We start from the raw sequence: 15,139 nt of genomic DNA on the forward strand, positions 1-15,139 counted from the left end.
CCGACATTCCTTGGAGCAGACTTCAGACCACACAGCACTGCTTCTTTGAACAAGATAGCTATCTCATAAGAGAATTTAAGATGTATACAAAGTGAGAGAAGACTAGCTACGCTAGCAGAAATTTCATATTTCCACTGATAAAATCAGGTTATAGTGAAATTACAAAAGAAGATGTTATAACATTCTATTATCTGTATTCTATAGCTTGATTAATTTGATTTAATTCACCCACATAGGGAATTGCTAAATTAATTTCCATACTAAGTCAGATAGGGAGATATTACAACATAAGAAAATCCCCAGACATCTAAATATAAAATATAGAACACATAATTATGTGTTCTTTTACATTATAAAAATTCAATCAGAAGTTCATTTAAAAAGTAACTGTGCAGACACCATGGATTGCTGTGGCCTTCCTTTACTGAGAAGGATGCTCAGTACAGACAAATCTGGCACTAAAATAATGGAAACAAATTGCTGATGGTAGATTAGTCAACAATTACTTTAACTCAATAGGAAAATGTGGTTCAGTCAACAAATAACTCTTAGAAAACCATTTAAGGATAAGAACTGCCTATCATTGATCTTACCTGTCATTACTGAAGCAAAAGGCTGCTGAGGATCGAAAGGACATTTCAGTCTGCCAGACTCCAAATTATGTGTGTCTAGTTTGAATATAACATCCTGTTATGAGAAATATTAATATCAGTGAGCTTTTTTAAAATATTACAAACAGTAAGAATGTGGGAGATACAAACTGAATTCCAACTCATGAATTTGATAAAATTAATTGAGTATACAGCATGTGCATCATGCTGGACTCCTTAACTTTTTAGCAAACATATCTGGCAAGACTTAATAACCATGTTTTGGTCTCCCTTTGCCCAAAGTGGCAATGATAATACTGAGTGAGTTTTTCAAATGGAAGTAGTAATGTACTCATCAGTACATTTAGTCTCCACCATTATCAATATCAAAATCACCACTAAGAACACACATTTCTTGAGCTTCATGACTAACTTATTAAGCCTAATAAAACCAACTTCATCTTTTAAGAAATAGATTTGCTATAATAATCATACTTTCAGGATAATGATTATGATTTATATAACTAAGCATCTTCAACTATGTCAAATGACTTAAACCTTGTAACAGTTTTTAAAATTACAGTAACATAAAAGTGTTCTAAGGCAGACAGTTCATTTTCAAGTTGTTGATACATCTGGGTAAAAAAAAAATCCTGTTGTAGTATTTCACTATTACGAAAACACTGTACACATTAAACCACATAGTTACTTTGGCTGAAACATCTATTTTTATAATAGTGGCCACAGACAGAATGACATTGGCAGACTTTTAGTATTCGGGAAAATAAATAACATCTTAAGTTGAACTTTCCAAGAAAAAATATGAATGTATAATGAATATGACCCCATGAGATTGAGTGTTTCATAACAATGACAGCACTACCATCCAGCAGAAAGGATGATGACTCACTCTGTGCATGCACTAGTTACAGAAATCCTGCACTTCAGACATTCTGGCTAGGTGACGTATCTATTAGGTTATATCACAGCACACATGTAATAAAAAGGGACCATTCAGTGCAACTTACGTAGAACACAAGCAACAAAGCAAAAGAGACAGAGAAAATTATGTGTTATGTTGCACTTCAGATCTTTGTTTTTCTTCTCAACAAGACCAATAGTAACTACTGCCTAATTAAAAAAAAAAAAAAAACAAAAAAAAAACTAAATACTAATAGCAATTTAAATAGCCTGGTTAACAATTTATGGATCATAATTTTAAGTAAACACTTTAATACAAATAATAAGGGTACCTAAATAGGTACTAATCTAATGCCAGCAACTTTATGCCCTTTATCTCATTGAATTCTCACCACCAGCCTAATAATGTAGCTGATAATACTTTAATAATTCCAGACTTGCAAATATCGCATTGAGGATAGAAAGGGTTACTGACTATTCTCTCACATAGCTCGTAAGAGGCAAAGCGGAGGTTGAATTAATGACTGTCTCCAAAATTTATCCTCTTAACTAATCTAGTCTCAGAATTTCAAACCCATAAATTTAAAAATGTGTTGAAGTTAATTTGTAGACTCACTGTGACCACAACATGATCAAATCCAAGTTTGTTTTGTTAGAATAGGCCAACTAATGAAAAGTCGTAATAGTGGAACTGAGCTATGAAAAAAAGTTTAATGAGAACACATTTAGGGCATGCTTCCCAACTGCGGATGGGGTCAGAGATATGCCAGGGGAAAACAACTGCAGATGGTGACTCGGAAGCATATTTAAATATAATTAAGGGTACATTATTCTCCACAGATCAAATAGATTTATTGTCTCAAAAATCTGTAATGGGATATTGTAAAGAGAAAAGTGCACTGAATCCTGATGTCCCAGAAAATTACAGTAAAAACCTGGAAAAAAAAGGAAGGAAGGGAGGCGGGGGAGGGAGGAACTGAGGGAAAGAGGAAAGAAGGAAGTATTAAAGAAAAAAAAAATACCTGGGAAAATGTAATAGTGGATCCAAGGTACTAGATAAACTCTTAAAATTGTATAGACTTCTGTTTTTGAATACAATATTTGATTAAATGATCCATGGAAGCCCATTATATTGATATTTGTGGAAGCTGAGGACAAGGTCTCCCTTTATAATCTACTGGAAATAGAAGATAGCAAGAAAGCAAGTTTCCTTGAGCCAGTCAAGGACACATACAAGAAAATAGTATATATATAAAAAAAGTATGATTCCATGTGCTTCCTGAAATAAACTGACTGAATTAATGGCACTCTATATTTTGAGACTTCAACTTTATAAGATTGCTTCTATGAAGTTCCTTATTCTTGATTAATTATGCAAAATGCACCTGTCTGAGCTACGCAGATGGAAATATGGGCAGAGAAGTAAAGATGATACAAGTAGGTAGGAATGATAGTAAGAAAACATTTAACGATCACAACAGCTAAGCAACATTATTGTCAATATCATGGCAATTTAAAGATAAGATCTGCAGCAGCAGAGGGGAGGTCCCAGAGGAAATGATACCAAGCCAAGTATTAAACAACTTTCAAGGTTTCCCAGCACTGTGGGATGCAAATATTATTTTATAGAAATATGTTAAATATACATATTGTGTATATCCACACCTGTTTAGCTTTCTGTGTTTCTGTTATCTAGAAATGGATGAATGTTAAGTGACTAGAATGAAGCAAGTGCTATGCCAAATAGTATACAATCATTTTCTCATTTTTATTCTCAAAATAATTCTGTGAAATAGTTACTATTATCATTATTTTACTGAATAAGCAGAAGCGTAGAAAGTTTATAGAGTATGCATACAGCAATGGAGTTAGTAAACGACTGGAACCATATTTCAAACTCTGGCCATCTGTCCTCAACTTACTATTAGAAGTTGTTGACAGCAGCACTGACTTCCATCCTAAATTCCAGCTCCAGTTGGCCACTTGGCATGACCTACTGAATATGCCTCAAACGCAGAATGTGAAAAACTAACTCACCATATTTCCCTCAAACTTGCTACTACTCTCACCTCAATAAATAACACCACTCTTCAACTCACTGGCAAAGTCAGAAATCTGGGATTCAGCTTAGCTTTTCCCTGTTTCTTCCCATTGCCCCAGCCACACTGCATAGCAGTCCCTGAAGTATACCTTCTTCTGCTCCTTTGGTGTATTGCTGTTCCCTCTTCCCAGCCATCTTAGGAGGAGCCTTATTTATTTGAAAATGGAAGGTCCTTCTAAACTCCCTCTAGAAGTACAATGATTTATTGGGACTAATGATTCATTTAAAAAGTTAACAACTTTCAAGCAGGGCTTCCATACAATTACCTGTATGCCAGACCAGCTGAAAACTCAAGGTTCAATGCCCCTGTTTACTCATAATTCTCTTATTCATGAAACTTGTAAATTTGACTGCCCCAGAGCTTCTTGACAGTCCCAAGCTGCTAATTAGCTACTAATTAGCTCCATCTAAAATCTAAATTCCCTTTCAGCACTTGTGACTTTTTTTTTTTTTTTTTTTTTTTTTGGAGACAGAGTCTTGCTCTGTCACCCAGGCTGGAGTGCAGTAGTACAATCTTGGCTCACTGCAACCTCTGCCTCCTGAGTTCAAACAATTTTCTTGCCTCAGCCTTTAGAGTAGCTGGGATTACAGGCACGTGCCACCACGCTTGGCTACATTTGTATTATTAGTAGAGACAGGATTTCACCATGTTGGCCAGGCTGGTCTCGAACTCCTGACCTCTGGTGATCTGCCTACCTCGGCCTCCCAAAGTGTGAGCTACTGTGTCCGGCCAGCATTTGTGACTTTTAAGAAGCTATAGAACACTATTTGCCCTCCTCAGCAGGTTGTGAGTTTGGCCTTTATCCTTAGGCCTCAAAACACACTCAAGCTGTGGGGCTATATCACATAATTACACCCTGTGCTACAAGCTAACGTTATATATTACCCTGCATCAGAGCTAGACAAGAGAGCATTACACCACCAACAAAGAATGATGGATTCAAGTTTCCTAGTCTCCTAGTGGTTCAGAAATTTAACTGTCAGGGTTCCTTTATTTTCAAACAGTTGAGTCTGGGCTGGTTAGACAAGTTGGTTAGAGAGCAAAATCTATCCATCCACATTTGTGGGTTTGATTTCTGTGTGAATCAGTTAAGTTAGTATAAAGAAACCTTTTCCATAAGCCCAGACTTTACTTTCAAAAACACAGCCAATTATCCTGCAAATATGTGTGGTTACTCACAAAAAGTACAGTCATTCATCACTTAAAGACAGGATATGTTCTGAGAAGTACATCGTTATGCAATGTCATCGTTGTGTGAACATCACAGAGTACACTTACACAAACCTAGATAGTATAGCCTACTGCACACCTAGGCTATATGGTATAGCCTACGGCTCCTAGATTACAAACATGTACAGCTCGTTACTGTTGAATACTACAGGCAACCATAAGACAATGGTAAGCATTTGTGTATCTAAATATATGTAAACATAGAAAAGATACAGTAGAAATAGGGTAATATAATCTCATGGGACTACTGTATTATATGCAGCCTGTTGCTGATGGAAACTTTGTTATGATGCACATGACTGTACTTACAGAAACATGAGGATGACACTGCACATCACCAAGAAACAACTGGGAGCACTTATCCTAAAGCTCAGTTGCTCATGCTTGCTCTAGAGTTACACTGCCTTAATTCAATTTGTTGCAAGACCATTTATTAGTTGGGTGATTTAGCATATTATTTATTCCATTGAGACTTAATTTTTACTAACCTGTAAATTGGTAATTATAATGACACTGGCTTTATTAAGAGTGTTGTGAAATTCCAAAGCAATAATCCATGTAAAATGGATGGCATGAAGTTCATAACACAAGGACAGTAAACTAAATTATTGGTAAATAATTTAATTGCCAAAATATGCATGTTTCTCACTTATTAAAGTTCTAATTGATATCTGGAATACATTACTCCTAATTAATACATCCTTTATTTCCATTATGCCAATTTGGTCCAGCTGAAACAATAAATTCATTGTGCCAATGACTATAAAGTTTTAACAAAATTATTAAAATATTCTTTACTTAGTGTCCACTATTATACATAACAGGTAAACTTTATTAGATGGGAAAATGAAATTATTTATATAATACAATTCCACTACAAGATCTTATGGAAAATGAATTTTTACCAACAGCAACATTCTATATATATATCTAGTTAAAAAGGAAAGTCAACAGAAAATAAAGACATACATAAAGCCCATAAAAAACAAATGCTTTTAACATTTTACACTATTAATTTTGATCATCCTGCTAAAAACCACTTTTAATAGAAAAACATTTTTATTAGGTAGATCAAGTATATGGTGAAAACGACAGTCCATAGAATGGCTAAGAACATGAGTTACTATATTGTTCATAAACTATTCATTTTTTGTTTTGTTTTGTTTTAAAACAGCATCTTACTATGCTGCTTAGGATGGATTTGAATTCCTTGGCTCAAGGGACCCTCTGACTTCATCCTCCTGAGTTTTGGGATTATAGGCATGCACCTCCATGCCTGGCCATATATGTTTCAGTCTTTATATTCAAATCTGCCTCTTTTATGTCATAAGAATTAAGTAACAATGTATTACAATAAATTATGCTTTTCATGCTTTTTCATTATTTACCTCCTTGTAGACTCCAAGATCAATATATCCACATATTGGATGAAATGCTCCAGTTCCACACACATATATGTGAGTTTTGTTATATGGCTGAAGTACTCTGATGAAATTTGCACATTCTGTCTATTGGGCATAAAAATTAAAAGCATTAACACACAATTCAGGTTTTTGAAATATTATCATTTATGCCACCTGTTTTCCAAGTAGATTAGTCTTCAAAAGTAAGAACACAAATGAAAAAGATTTATGAGAAATTCTAGACATTTGTTGTAGCAAAGGAGGCAAGACAAATATAGAAACCATGGCATGAAGGAGTAGCTTTTTAGATTTTCGAAGTTATAAAACCATTGAACTAATCAGAATTAGGGTTAATTAGAATGCAAGCCTCTAAAGTGGTACTCAGTGAGGCCTAGAAAATTGATATAAACAGAACGTGAATTAGACGTCTATATTTAAAATTTTCTTTTTTAATTTTTTTTAGAGATGAGACCTCTCTATGTTGTCCAGACTGGCCTCAAACTCCTAGTCTCAAGAGATCCTCCTTACTCAGCCTCCCAAGTAGCTAGGACTACAGGCACCAACCACCACACCTGGTATCCTTACTTTCTACAAGAAATACATAGAACACAAACTCTATCATGATCTGTTATTACCACATAATTTATACTATATAGCTACTACTGTGTGCAATGTCATCTGTCTCAGCTACACTGAACAAAACACTGAACACAAACGTGCATCTCTACCTATTTATTCTATTCTTATTGACCAGATGCCCTACCACTTTTTGCCATTTATTTTCCAATGTTTTAGAGCCTTTAAGAATCAGATTATTTCTGGTCAATTTCAATAATCCCTGTTTTTCTCATGGACTTTTTTTACACCAAGTCAAATTTTTGAAGAAATTTTTGTTTCTTTTTGTTTTGCATAAGCTTATGCCTAAAAATATTTCCTTATGTCATCATTATCTTTAGAATTTAATTATTTTATATTCTTCAGATAGCAGTAAATAGTGACTCTCTCTTTTTCAAAGTATTTATTCTTGTTATTACATATTATTTTCAATCTATCTCCTGCAAGTGATACTGTATCTTTACATAATTGTTAGATGCAATTTCTTAACCATGGCTTCATGATTCTTAGATCCAAAGACACTTAAGTAAACACTGGGCTGGAGTACACTTTTATTCTAGATTGACTTTACCCAGGAGACAGGCAAGTGTTGGGTTATTAAGGAAGTTGGTAATCTGATTATAAACCACTGGATTTCATAGAAAAAGTTCAGTTTATTTCTGCCCAAGTGGCCATAGGTCACTCACCAGTCAGGCATGGATCTAATGGTCCACTGCTGTTGTTGGGGTTTCTAGGAGGAATATATTTAAAAAAACAAACAAACCCCAACAATAGATGATAACCTAACTGGTAGGGTGTTTCTTAGAATGAAAAAAATTTTTAAAAAGGCAGACAATGACTTACTGATAGGATTGTTATGGCTGTTATGTAGATTAAGTGAAATAATATAAATTTAATACTTGTGTATTCCTTACCCTGATTTTGAGCTACAACGTTTCAACTGGCATACACACACACACACACACACATATTTGTTTGTTGTTTGTTTGTTTAAGCTGCTGGAGTACAGTGGTGCGATCTCAGCTCACTGCAGCCTCCGCTTCCCGGGCCCAAGCAATTCTCCAGCCTCAGCCTCTTGAGTAGCTGGAACTACAGGTGCAAGTCACCAACTCCTGGATAATTTTTGTAATTTTTTGTAGAGACAGGGTCTCGCTTTGTTACCTAGTCTGGTCTGGAACTCCTGGCCTCAAGCAATCCCCTAGATGCATGAGCCACCGTGGCAGGTCAATACTAATAGTTTTGAACAAACAATGAAGACAAAGTAATATGAGAAAAGATAAGATAAAAGTATGAAAATGTACTTGATCACCAGGTAAATTTTATTGATGACCTCACGGCTAGAGTAGGAAGTTTTATAATCCAGCCTTTAATTTGCTCACTCATGCTCGCTTTTTGAAAAGACTTTTATTCCTTGTTTTTTCCTGCACAAAGACGTTAGTGCATCGGGGAGAGCATGCAGGGCAGGGAACAGTAAAATCATATGGCTGGAGTGAGGGAGGACTGACTCACCACCAATTAGTTCATTTTTTCAAAAGCTCAGTTAGAATTTAGAAAGTAATTTTGCAGGATTCTGAAATAAATATTTGGATAAAGAAATATAACTCCCTTTCCAGATTTTAAATTATGGAGTCAAACAGATTAGAAGCCACCAGTGACGCAGCACTGTTTAAAAAGACAAATATGATCCAGGGTAACATTTTATACACAGTGGGGATATAATTTTGGTGATTATTTAAAAAAAAATTCGGAATCACATCTAAAGTATTTCATTTCCTTTCACTTTTCTAAGAGTACTTTATTAAAATGGTGCTAGTCCTAGAAAGTTGCCTAATATACCAATTTCCTGACTTGACAAGGCATACCTCAGATTAATTTGTGAAATTCCTCCTTCTGTCTGATTGGGCTGACATGGAATAATAATAATAAAAAAAAGTATGGGTGAATCTTGAATTATCTGACACAGTTTACAAAAATGTCAGTTGTGCTCAAAGTTTTCTGTAGGGAAGTTGAGAGAGGATGGTTCTCTCAGCAGCCTAGAGGCAATAGAAAGGCCTTGGCTGACTGAGCAAAAGAAACCTGTGAACAGAGATCATGAAAGATAAGGTCTCCCACTTTAAATTTTGGCTGAGGTTGACATTTAAGCCAAACAATCCTTGTTGCAAAAAAAACTTTACAATGACTTCCCTTTCAATTCATAACTTCACTTTTTTAAGTCTCAGAAATCCTGTATTGTTTTATTCTTATACACAAAGTTTCAAAGATTTGTTTAAATAGCATGATCAATAATTAACCTGATTTGGCCGGGCACGGTGGCTCAAGCCTGTAATCCCAGCACTTTGGGAGGCCGAGGCGGGCGGATCACGAGGTCAGGAGATCGAGACCATCCTGGCTAACATGGTGAAACCCCGTCTCTACTAAAAATACAAAAAACTAGCCGGGCGTGGTGGCGGGCGCCTGTAGTCCCAGCTACTCGGAGGCTGAGGCAGGAGAATGGCCTGAACCTGGGAGGCGGAGCTTGCAGTGAGCCGAGATTGCGCCACTGCACTCCAGCCTGGGTGACACAGCGCGAGACTCCGTCTCAAAAAAAAAAAATAATAATAATAATTAACCTGATTTAATTCACTTAGTGACCTGCAAGGCTATCAATGGTAGTGTAATTCTGTGAGGCATGAAGAAAGATAACTTTGAGAAGCAGCCTTTGTAACTTTCCCTGAAAGCTAATTTGTCAGCTATTGCCCACAATGTCAATCACTGCATGTGACCAGACAACCCAGGGAATAATATATTCAGCTTAGGAAAAGTATTGAATTTCTCCTTCCTTCCTCTATTCCTCCTACCTACATGACTTTCCATAGGCCCTACCCAACCCCCACTGGGAGAGAAAGAAAAAGAGAAAAGGGGGAGAAGAGAGAAAGAACCAAAGCAAACATCAACTTTTTAATTATCCTAAGTAATATTAGATGTTTCAATGTTTTATCTCTCAGACATATTCATACATATATAAATAACTAAATAGACAAGTATAAAGATGAATTCATACTTGGAGAGAAAAAAAGCAAAAACATATTAGTCTATGCATTAACACTTAGAATTTTAATTTCTCCCCAGATACCTGGAAAGATAATAGAAAAATAGAAGTACTTGTAATTCTCAAGACGTACGTATTGTCCAGTAAAATCCAAAACAGCTTTATATCTAGTCTGATAATTGACTTACAATAGGTAATTTTAATTTATTTATGTTAAATATTAGAAGATACTAATGATTTAGGAATCTTATCTGGTTTTATTTTTAATGTGTGTTGCAGAATATTGTTATCATCAAACATTTTTTGACTTTTCACCTGTATCTGTCTCTGTGCTACATGTTAGGCTTGTCTAGAAGTTCTCAGACAGGATCCAGGATACAGAGATATCAGTTTAGGTCTTAAAATCTTTAAAATAGGGCCGGGAGCGGTGGCTCATGCCTGTAATTCCAACACTTTGGGAGGCCGAGGCGGGTGGATCACGAGGTCAGGAGTTCAAGATCAGCCTGGCTAAGATGGTGAATTTTCTCTACTAAAAATACAAAAATACAAAGAAAAAAAAAATAGCTGGGAGCGGTGGCAGGTGCCTGTAATCTCAGCTACTCAGGAGGCTGAGGCAGGAGACTCACTTGAACCCGGGCAGCAGAGGTTGCAGTGAGCTGAGATTGAGCCACTGTACTCCAGCCTGGGCGACAGAGCGAGACTCTGTCTAAAACAAACAAACAACAACAAAAAAAAAACTATTTAACAGATGGTTAACACTTCAAAATAAAAATAGAAAATCTCATATATCACATTTATACTTAAAAATGGGAAATCTAACAGTGAAGATTTCTACAGAGCAATAATCAGTTACAGTAAAAGTGCAAAAGAAAACATTTTAAAGAAAAAGATAAAAATGACTATTTAAATAAAGTCTATACATCAAGGTAACTGATAAAGTGATAATATGTTTTCATGCGTGGAACACAAGACATTATACCTTATGTATACTCTATACATATTTATGTTATATACATCTACATATATGTGTGTGTGTGTATGTTTTATAAATCTGTAAATAATCAGCACAAAAAAGGCAAACAGGAAAATTTTAAAAATACAACCCGCAGGGATATGCTATTTAAAAATTTTATTTTACAGCTATATAAGATGTTTAGAGTAATGAAAAAAATTCAAGCTAAAACAGCAAAAATAATTTTCTTTTTATTGGCAAAGAACATACATATTTTATTCATTCATATGCATTTGTATTAAGCATTAATTGTATGTTGTATCCAATATTAACAATGGTATATTAGGTAAATACACCCTCCGTTGATCACATAATGCTGGTTAGAGCACATGAGCCATAAACTTTATGGAGGGCGATTTGGCAACATGTTTATAAAAATTTTTATGTCCTTAACTAATAAAAGTCTACTCAATAATCAAAGATGTTCATAATATTTACATAAAAATTTTTCACGTACAGTGTCATTTTCTATAGTAAAACTGGATATGTACCAAACTTCTAACAATAGGGGATTGATGAAATAATACATAAAGAAATGCAGTGTAACTATTAAAAGTAGTGTTATAAAAAGGAATTTAATGACATGGGAAAATGCTCATGGCAGTCTGTGAAGTAAAAAAAATAAGTGTTTTAAGTGACTATGTATACAATGATTTCATACTGAAAAATAGTAAATAGATAAGATAGAAAAACATCAAAATGTCACCAGTTATCTCTGGTCAGTGTTCATGGGGGAGGTATTTATACATGACTTGTTTTTCTTTTTTTGCTTGTATATAATTTGCAAACTTTCTACAATGAACGTTCTATTTTAGTTTTAGACTTTCTTGAGAGAAAGAAAGGAAGAAAAAAAGAAAGGGAGAGGAAGGAAGGAAGGAAGGAAGGGAGGGAGGGAGGAAGGAAGGAAGGAAGGAAGGAAGGAAGGAAGGAAGGAAGGAAAGAAGGGAGAGAGGGAAGGAGGGAGAGAGGGAAGGAGGGTAAATATAATCAAAGAACTGAAGTTCCGGAAGACGCTTTAACTCTGTGTAATGTCTGTGTGGACAGGCTGTGCCCCTCTGTGGTTAAACTGACAAACAGCCCAGGCTACCCTCACCCTGTGGTTTCTTTTGCTTGGAGTAAGCTGTTGAACCCACAATTATATAGTCAGGACTAAAGACATTTCTTTAGTTACTTTCTTTTGAATAACTTTCCACTAAACAGAAGCAAAATACTACCAAATATCTTCCTGTCACCTCTACCCTTCTTTGGATTAAACTGGGGACTATGTTCAACAAAGTGGAATAGTTCCCTTTTGTTTCCTCATCTTCTACTCTCCCCACCCCAATTAGCTAACTTTCATTAGGGTAAATAATTCACTGTTTTGCAGTTATATAGTACCTTTGTGTAAAGGGACAGTCTTTCCAAACACTTGTTAATCCTAAACACACTCTTGGGAAGTAGGTAAAAATTACTAGAGAGGAAGGAGGAGAGAGGGTAATGCCAAACATAATAAAAGATGTCAGTAAAACCACAGAGCTGTCTCAGTTTTCTGTCGGCCAAAATCTAAGTAATGCTGTTAAAAATGAGGATCTATGTTCTGGTGATATTACGGAGAGAAATAATTTGAAGGATATAGTTTTTGGATCTTATATGTATATTTTATAATGTTATGTAAGAGCACAGACCTTGGGGCAAGACTTTTGGATTCAATCCCTGGCTTTACCATTTACCAGATGCATGATATTGGGCAAGCCATTTAAGATTTTTGGCTTTAGTTTTCTCATCCAGAAAATAGAAAATAATAATAAAATCTAGCATATAGTGTTGTCATAAGGATTAAATGAAGTTATAAATGTAAAGCATTGAAAACAGTTCCTTGAACATGGTAACTGCTACAAAAGTGTTAGCTATTATCAGTAGCTCTAAAATGAAACATTATTTTAAAGGAACAAGTTAAAATGAGGCAAAAATTAAAAATTATCACTACATGATTCAACAGCAAACTATAGACTTTAGCAAAAAGCAAAAAGCTCCTCATATCTTTAATCCTGGGTTAGCAGCAAATGTACTTAAAGGTTAGAGGTGATTGCTAGCTCACAATTATGACCGAATCGGAATAATATGTTCTATATACAGAATCCTACATGGTCAAGGATATCACCTCCAGAAAAGTTTATCTCCGTTTGCTTTAACTTAATAAGAGAGGCAATTAAGTTACTATGTAACTGGAATTAGTGAACATACCCAAGTGAGAACACTGTCAGAATTTAAACCTTCACTGACTGTTTGACCTTGACTGTTTATCCCTGATCTACTCCATGGGAAAACCAGTTTATTGGAGTCAATTGAAAACATACTTTTCCTTCTTGCCTCCTTATCGTATACTCAATACTGGTGAAACAGAAATATTAAAATGTTCTTGGTGGTTATGCCATGCTTATACTGTCCATTAAATGAAATAATTTGAAAAACTCTCATAACCAAAGCATTTTTTTTTTCTCCATGAGTGTTCAGTAAAGTATTGGTGCTTTTGCAGACCTGGGTACCTGTTTGGTGTTGGAATATTGAACTGGATAAAGATATCAAAGCCATGGGAGGAAGAAGAATACATTACAGAATAGTTTAATCTCTTTCATCTCTAGTGGCCGAAATGTAAAAACTGTTTCCCACTGCATTTTATGTTAACACTCCCTGATATATTTCTGCTAATATAAATATGCCTGAAAGGATGACATTTAATTCTGTTAATAACTGAATATAAAATCAGGGGTCACCACAAGTTTGTTTTGTTTCATTTCAATTATTTTGCTTTGTAGTTACTATGTAGAAGTCATCATTTGAGCAATATCTGTATCCCCCATTAGATTGAAAGCTGCATGAGGGCAGATATGATATGAATTTCATATACATATTTAGGATCTCTAAAAATTTTTTTGAATAAATGAGTAAGAAATGAGTGAACTAACCTGTTGTCTGAGATTATTAGCTGTCTGAGCTTCTCCTCACATCATTAGGCATTATGTGTTATATTGTTTTATTTATATCACGTTGATAGAGGATTCTTTATTCATCCTTTCATAACAAACACTATTTGTTATTATTAAATATGACGGTATTACTGAGCTTAATACCCCTGCATTATTGTGGTTAGAGGTACGATTAAAGGATGGTGCAAAAGAAGCCTCAAGATGTCCATTTTTCTGCCCCAGGTTACGACCTGTTGTCATCTTGGGTTACAACTTGATGTGAAATTTATTTTGCCAAAAAAAAGAGCAATTCTCCCCATTACCATAATGCAAGAAGTCAGGGCAGAAGACAGAATATCTGGCCTGAATCAGAGCACTCGGATGAGGAGAGGAGCCAGTCAGAGTCATGGCCCTCATTGCTGAAGATAAATCAGGTAACACGATTAGAGGGAGCATGCAGGACAGTTTGAACAGTGCAGAAATCAAGGTAGATAAGACCATCCCGGAGACAAAAAGTCATACCTGTTTAAGGGTTTTCTCTGCTCTTCAAGGCAGCTTAAACTAAAAGCTTCTATTAGTACCCTCTAGTTGTCTTTTATGAGTTATTTTATATAATCATTATTACTAATATGTAAATTTCAGAGGAAGTAATTACTAGTTCTTATGCCAGAATTGTCATTCATTATCAACTAATTCTTATTGTTCTTTCCATCATGTCACTACATAAAGGAATTCTTATAGATATTTTAATTTCAACTCAATTGAAATTACGTGTCAATTCTGTGTGATGCTAAAATAACTGATGGTTTTATGTACACTTACAAAATACATGTGCATACATGAAAAATATATATTCTTACAACTATAATCTTTTGGATGGTTTATTTTTGAATATTTTAATGTGTTTCTAATCTTTTTTTGTGACAAAAAACTAATATTTAGAATTAATACATTAGAATATTTCTAGATTTCTTAAATTTTATAAATAATATCATGGCTTTCGGTAAGGTAGAGATATTTTATTCCACAGTAATATTCACATGGAATATGTTAGTTTAGTCTGAAAAATAATACACTAATACCATTTATTCAATAAAGCCCAATATAAATATTTATTCTCATATCAGTAGAAGTTTTACAAAGATAATTGTTAAAGTTTCATACTTACATTGGCATCTTTCCCAGCTAATTTACATAATTCCACCCGTTCCTTTGCAGCAGGCCAATAAATCTGCAAAACATTTCAAAGTATGTTACAATCTGAATATCTGAAACACCCTAACACTCTGCAAT

The 15,139-nt window shown here is 34.9% G+C and overlaps 1 protein-coding gene across 2 annotated transcripts in view; it reads right to left on the reverse strand.

Moving 5' to 3' along the window:
* SEMA3D (semaphorin 3D) overlaps nucleotides 1–15,139 on the reverse strand; it is a 203,422-nt gene that overhangs the window by 75,922 nt on the left and 112,361 nt on the right. For both annotated transcript variants that reach the window (XM_017956998.3, XM_009203529.4), the window contains 3 exons: nucleotides 15,015–15,077; nucleotides 6,232–6,351; nucleotides 594–687 (listed from right to left, as the gene is read on the reverse strand). In XM_017956998.3, coding sequence (XP_017812487.1) covers nucleotides 594–687; nucleotides 6,232–6,351; nucleotides 15,015–15,077 — 277 coding nt within the window. The remainder of the gene's footprint in view (nucleotides 1–593; nucleotides 688–6,231; nucleotides 6,352–15,014; nucleotides 15,078–15,139) is intronic.

This window comes from Papio anubis, chromosome 4 (assembly GCF_008728515.1).
Source record: "Papio anubis isolate 15944 chromosome 4, Panubis1.0, whole genome shotgun sequence".
Lineage (NCBI taxonomy): Eukaryota > Metazoa > Chordata > Mammalia > Primates > Cercopithecidae > Papio > Papio anubis.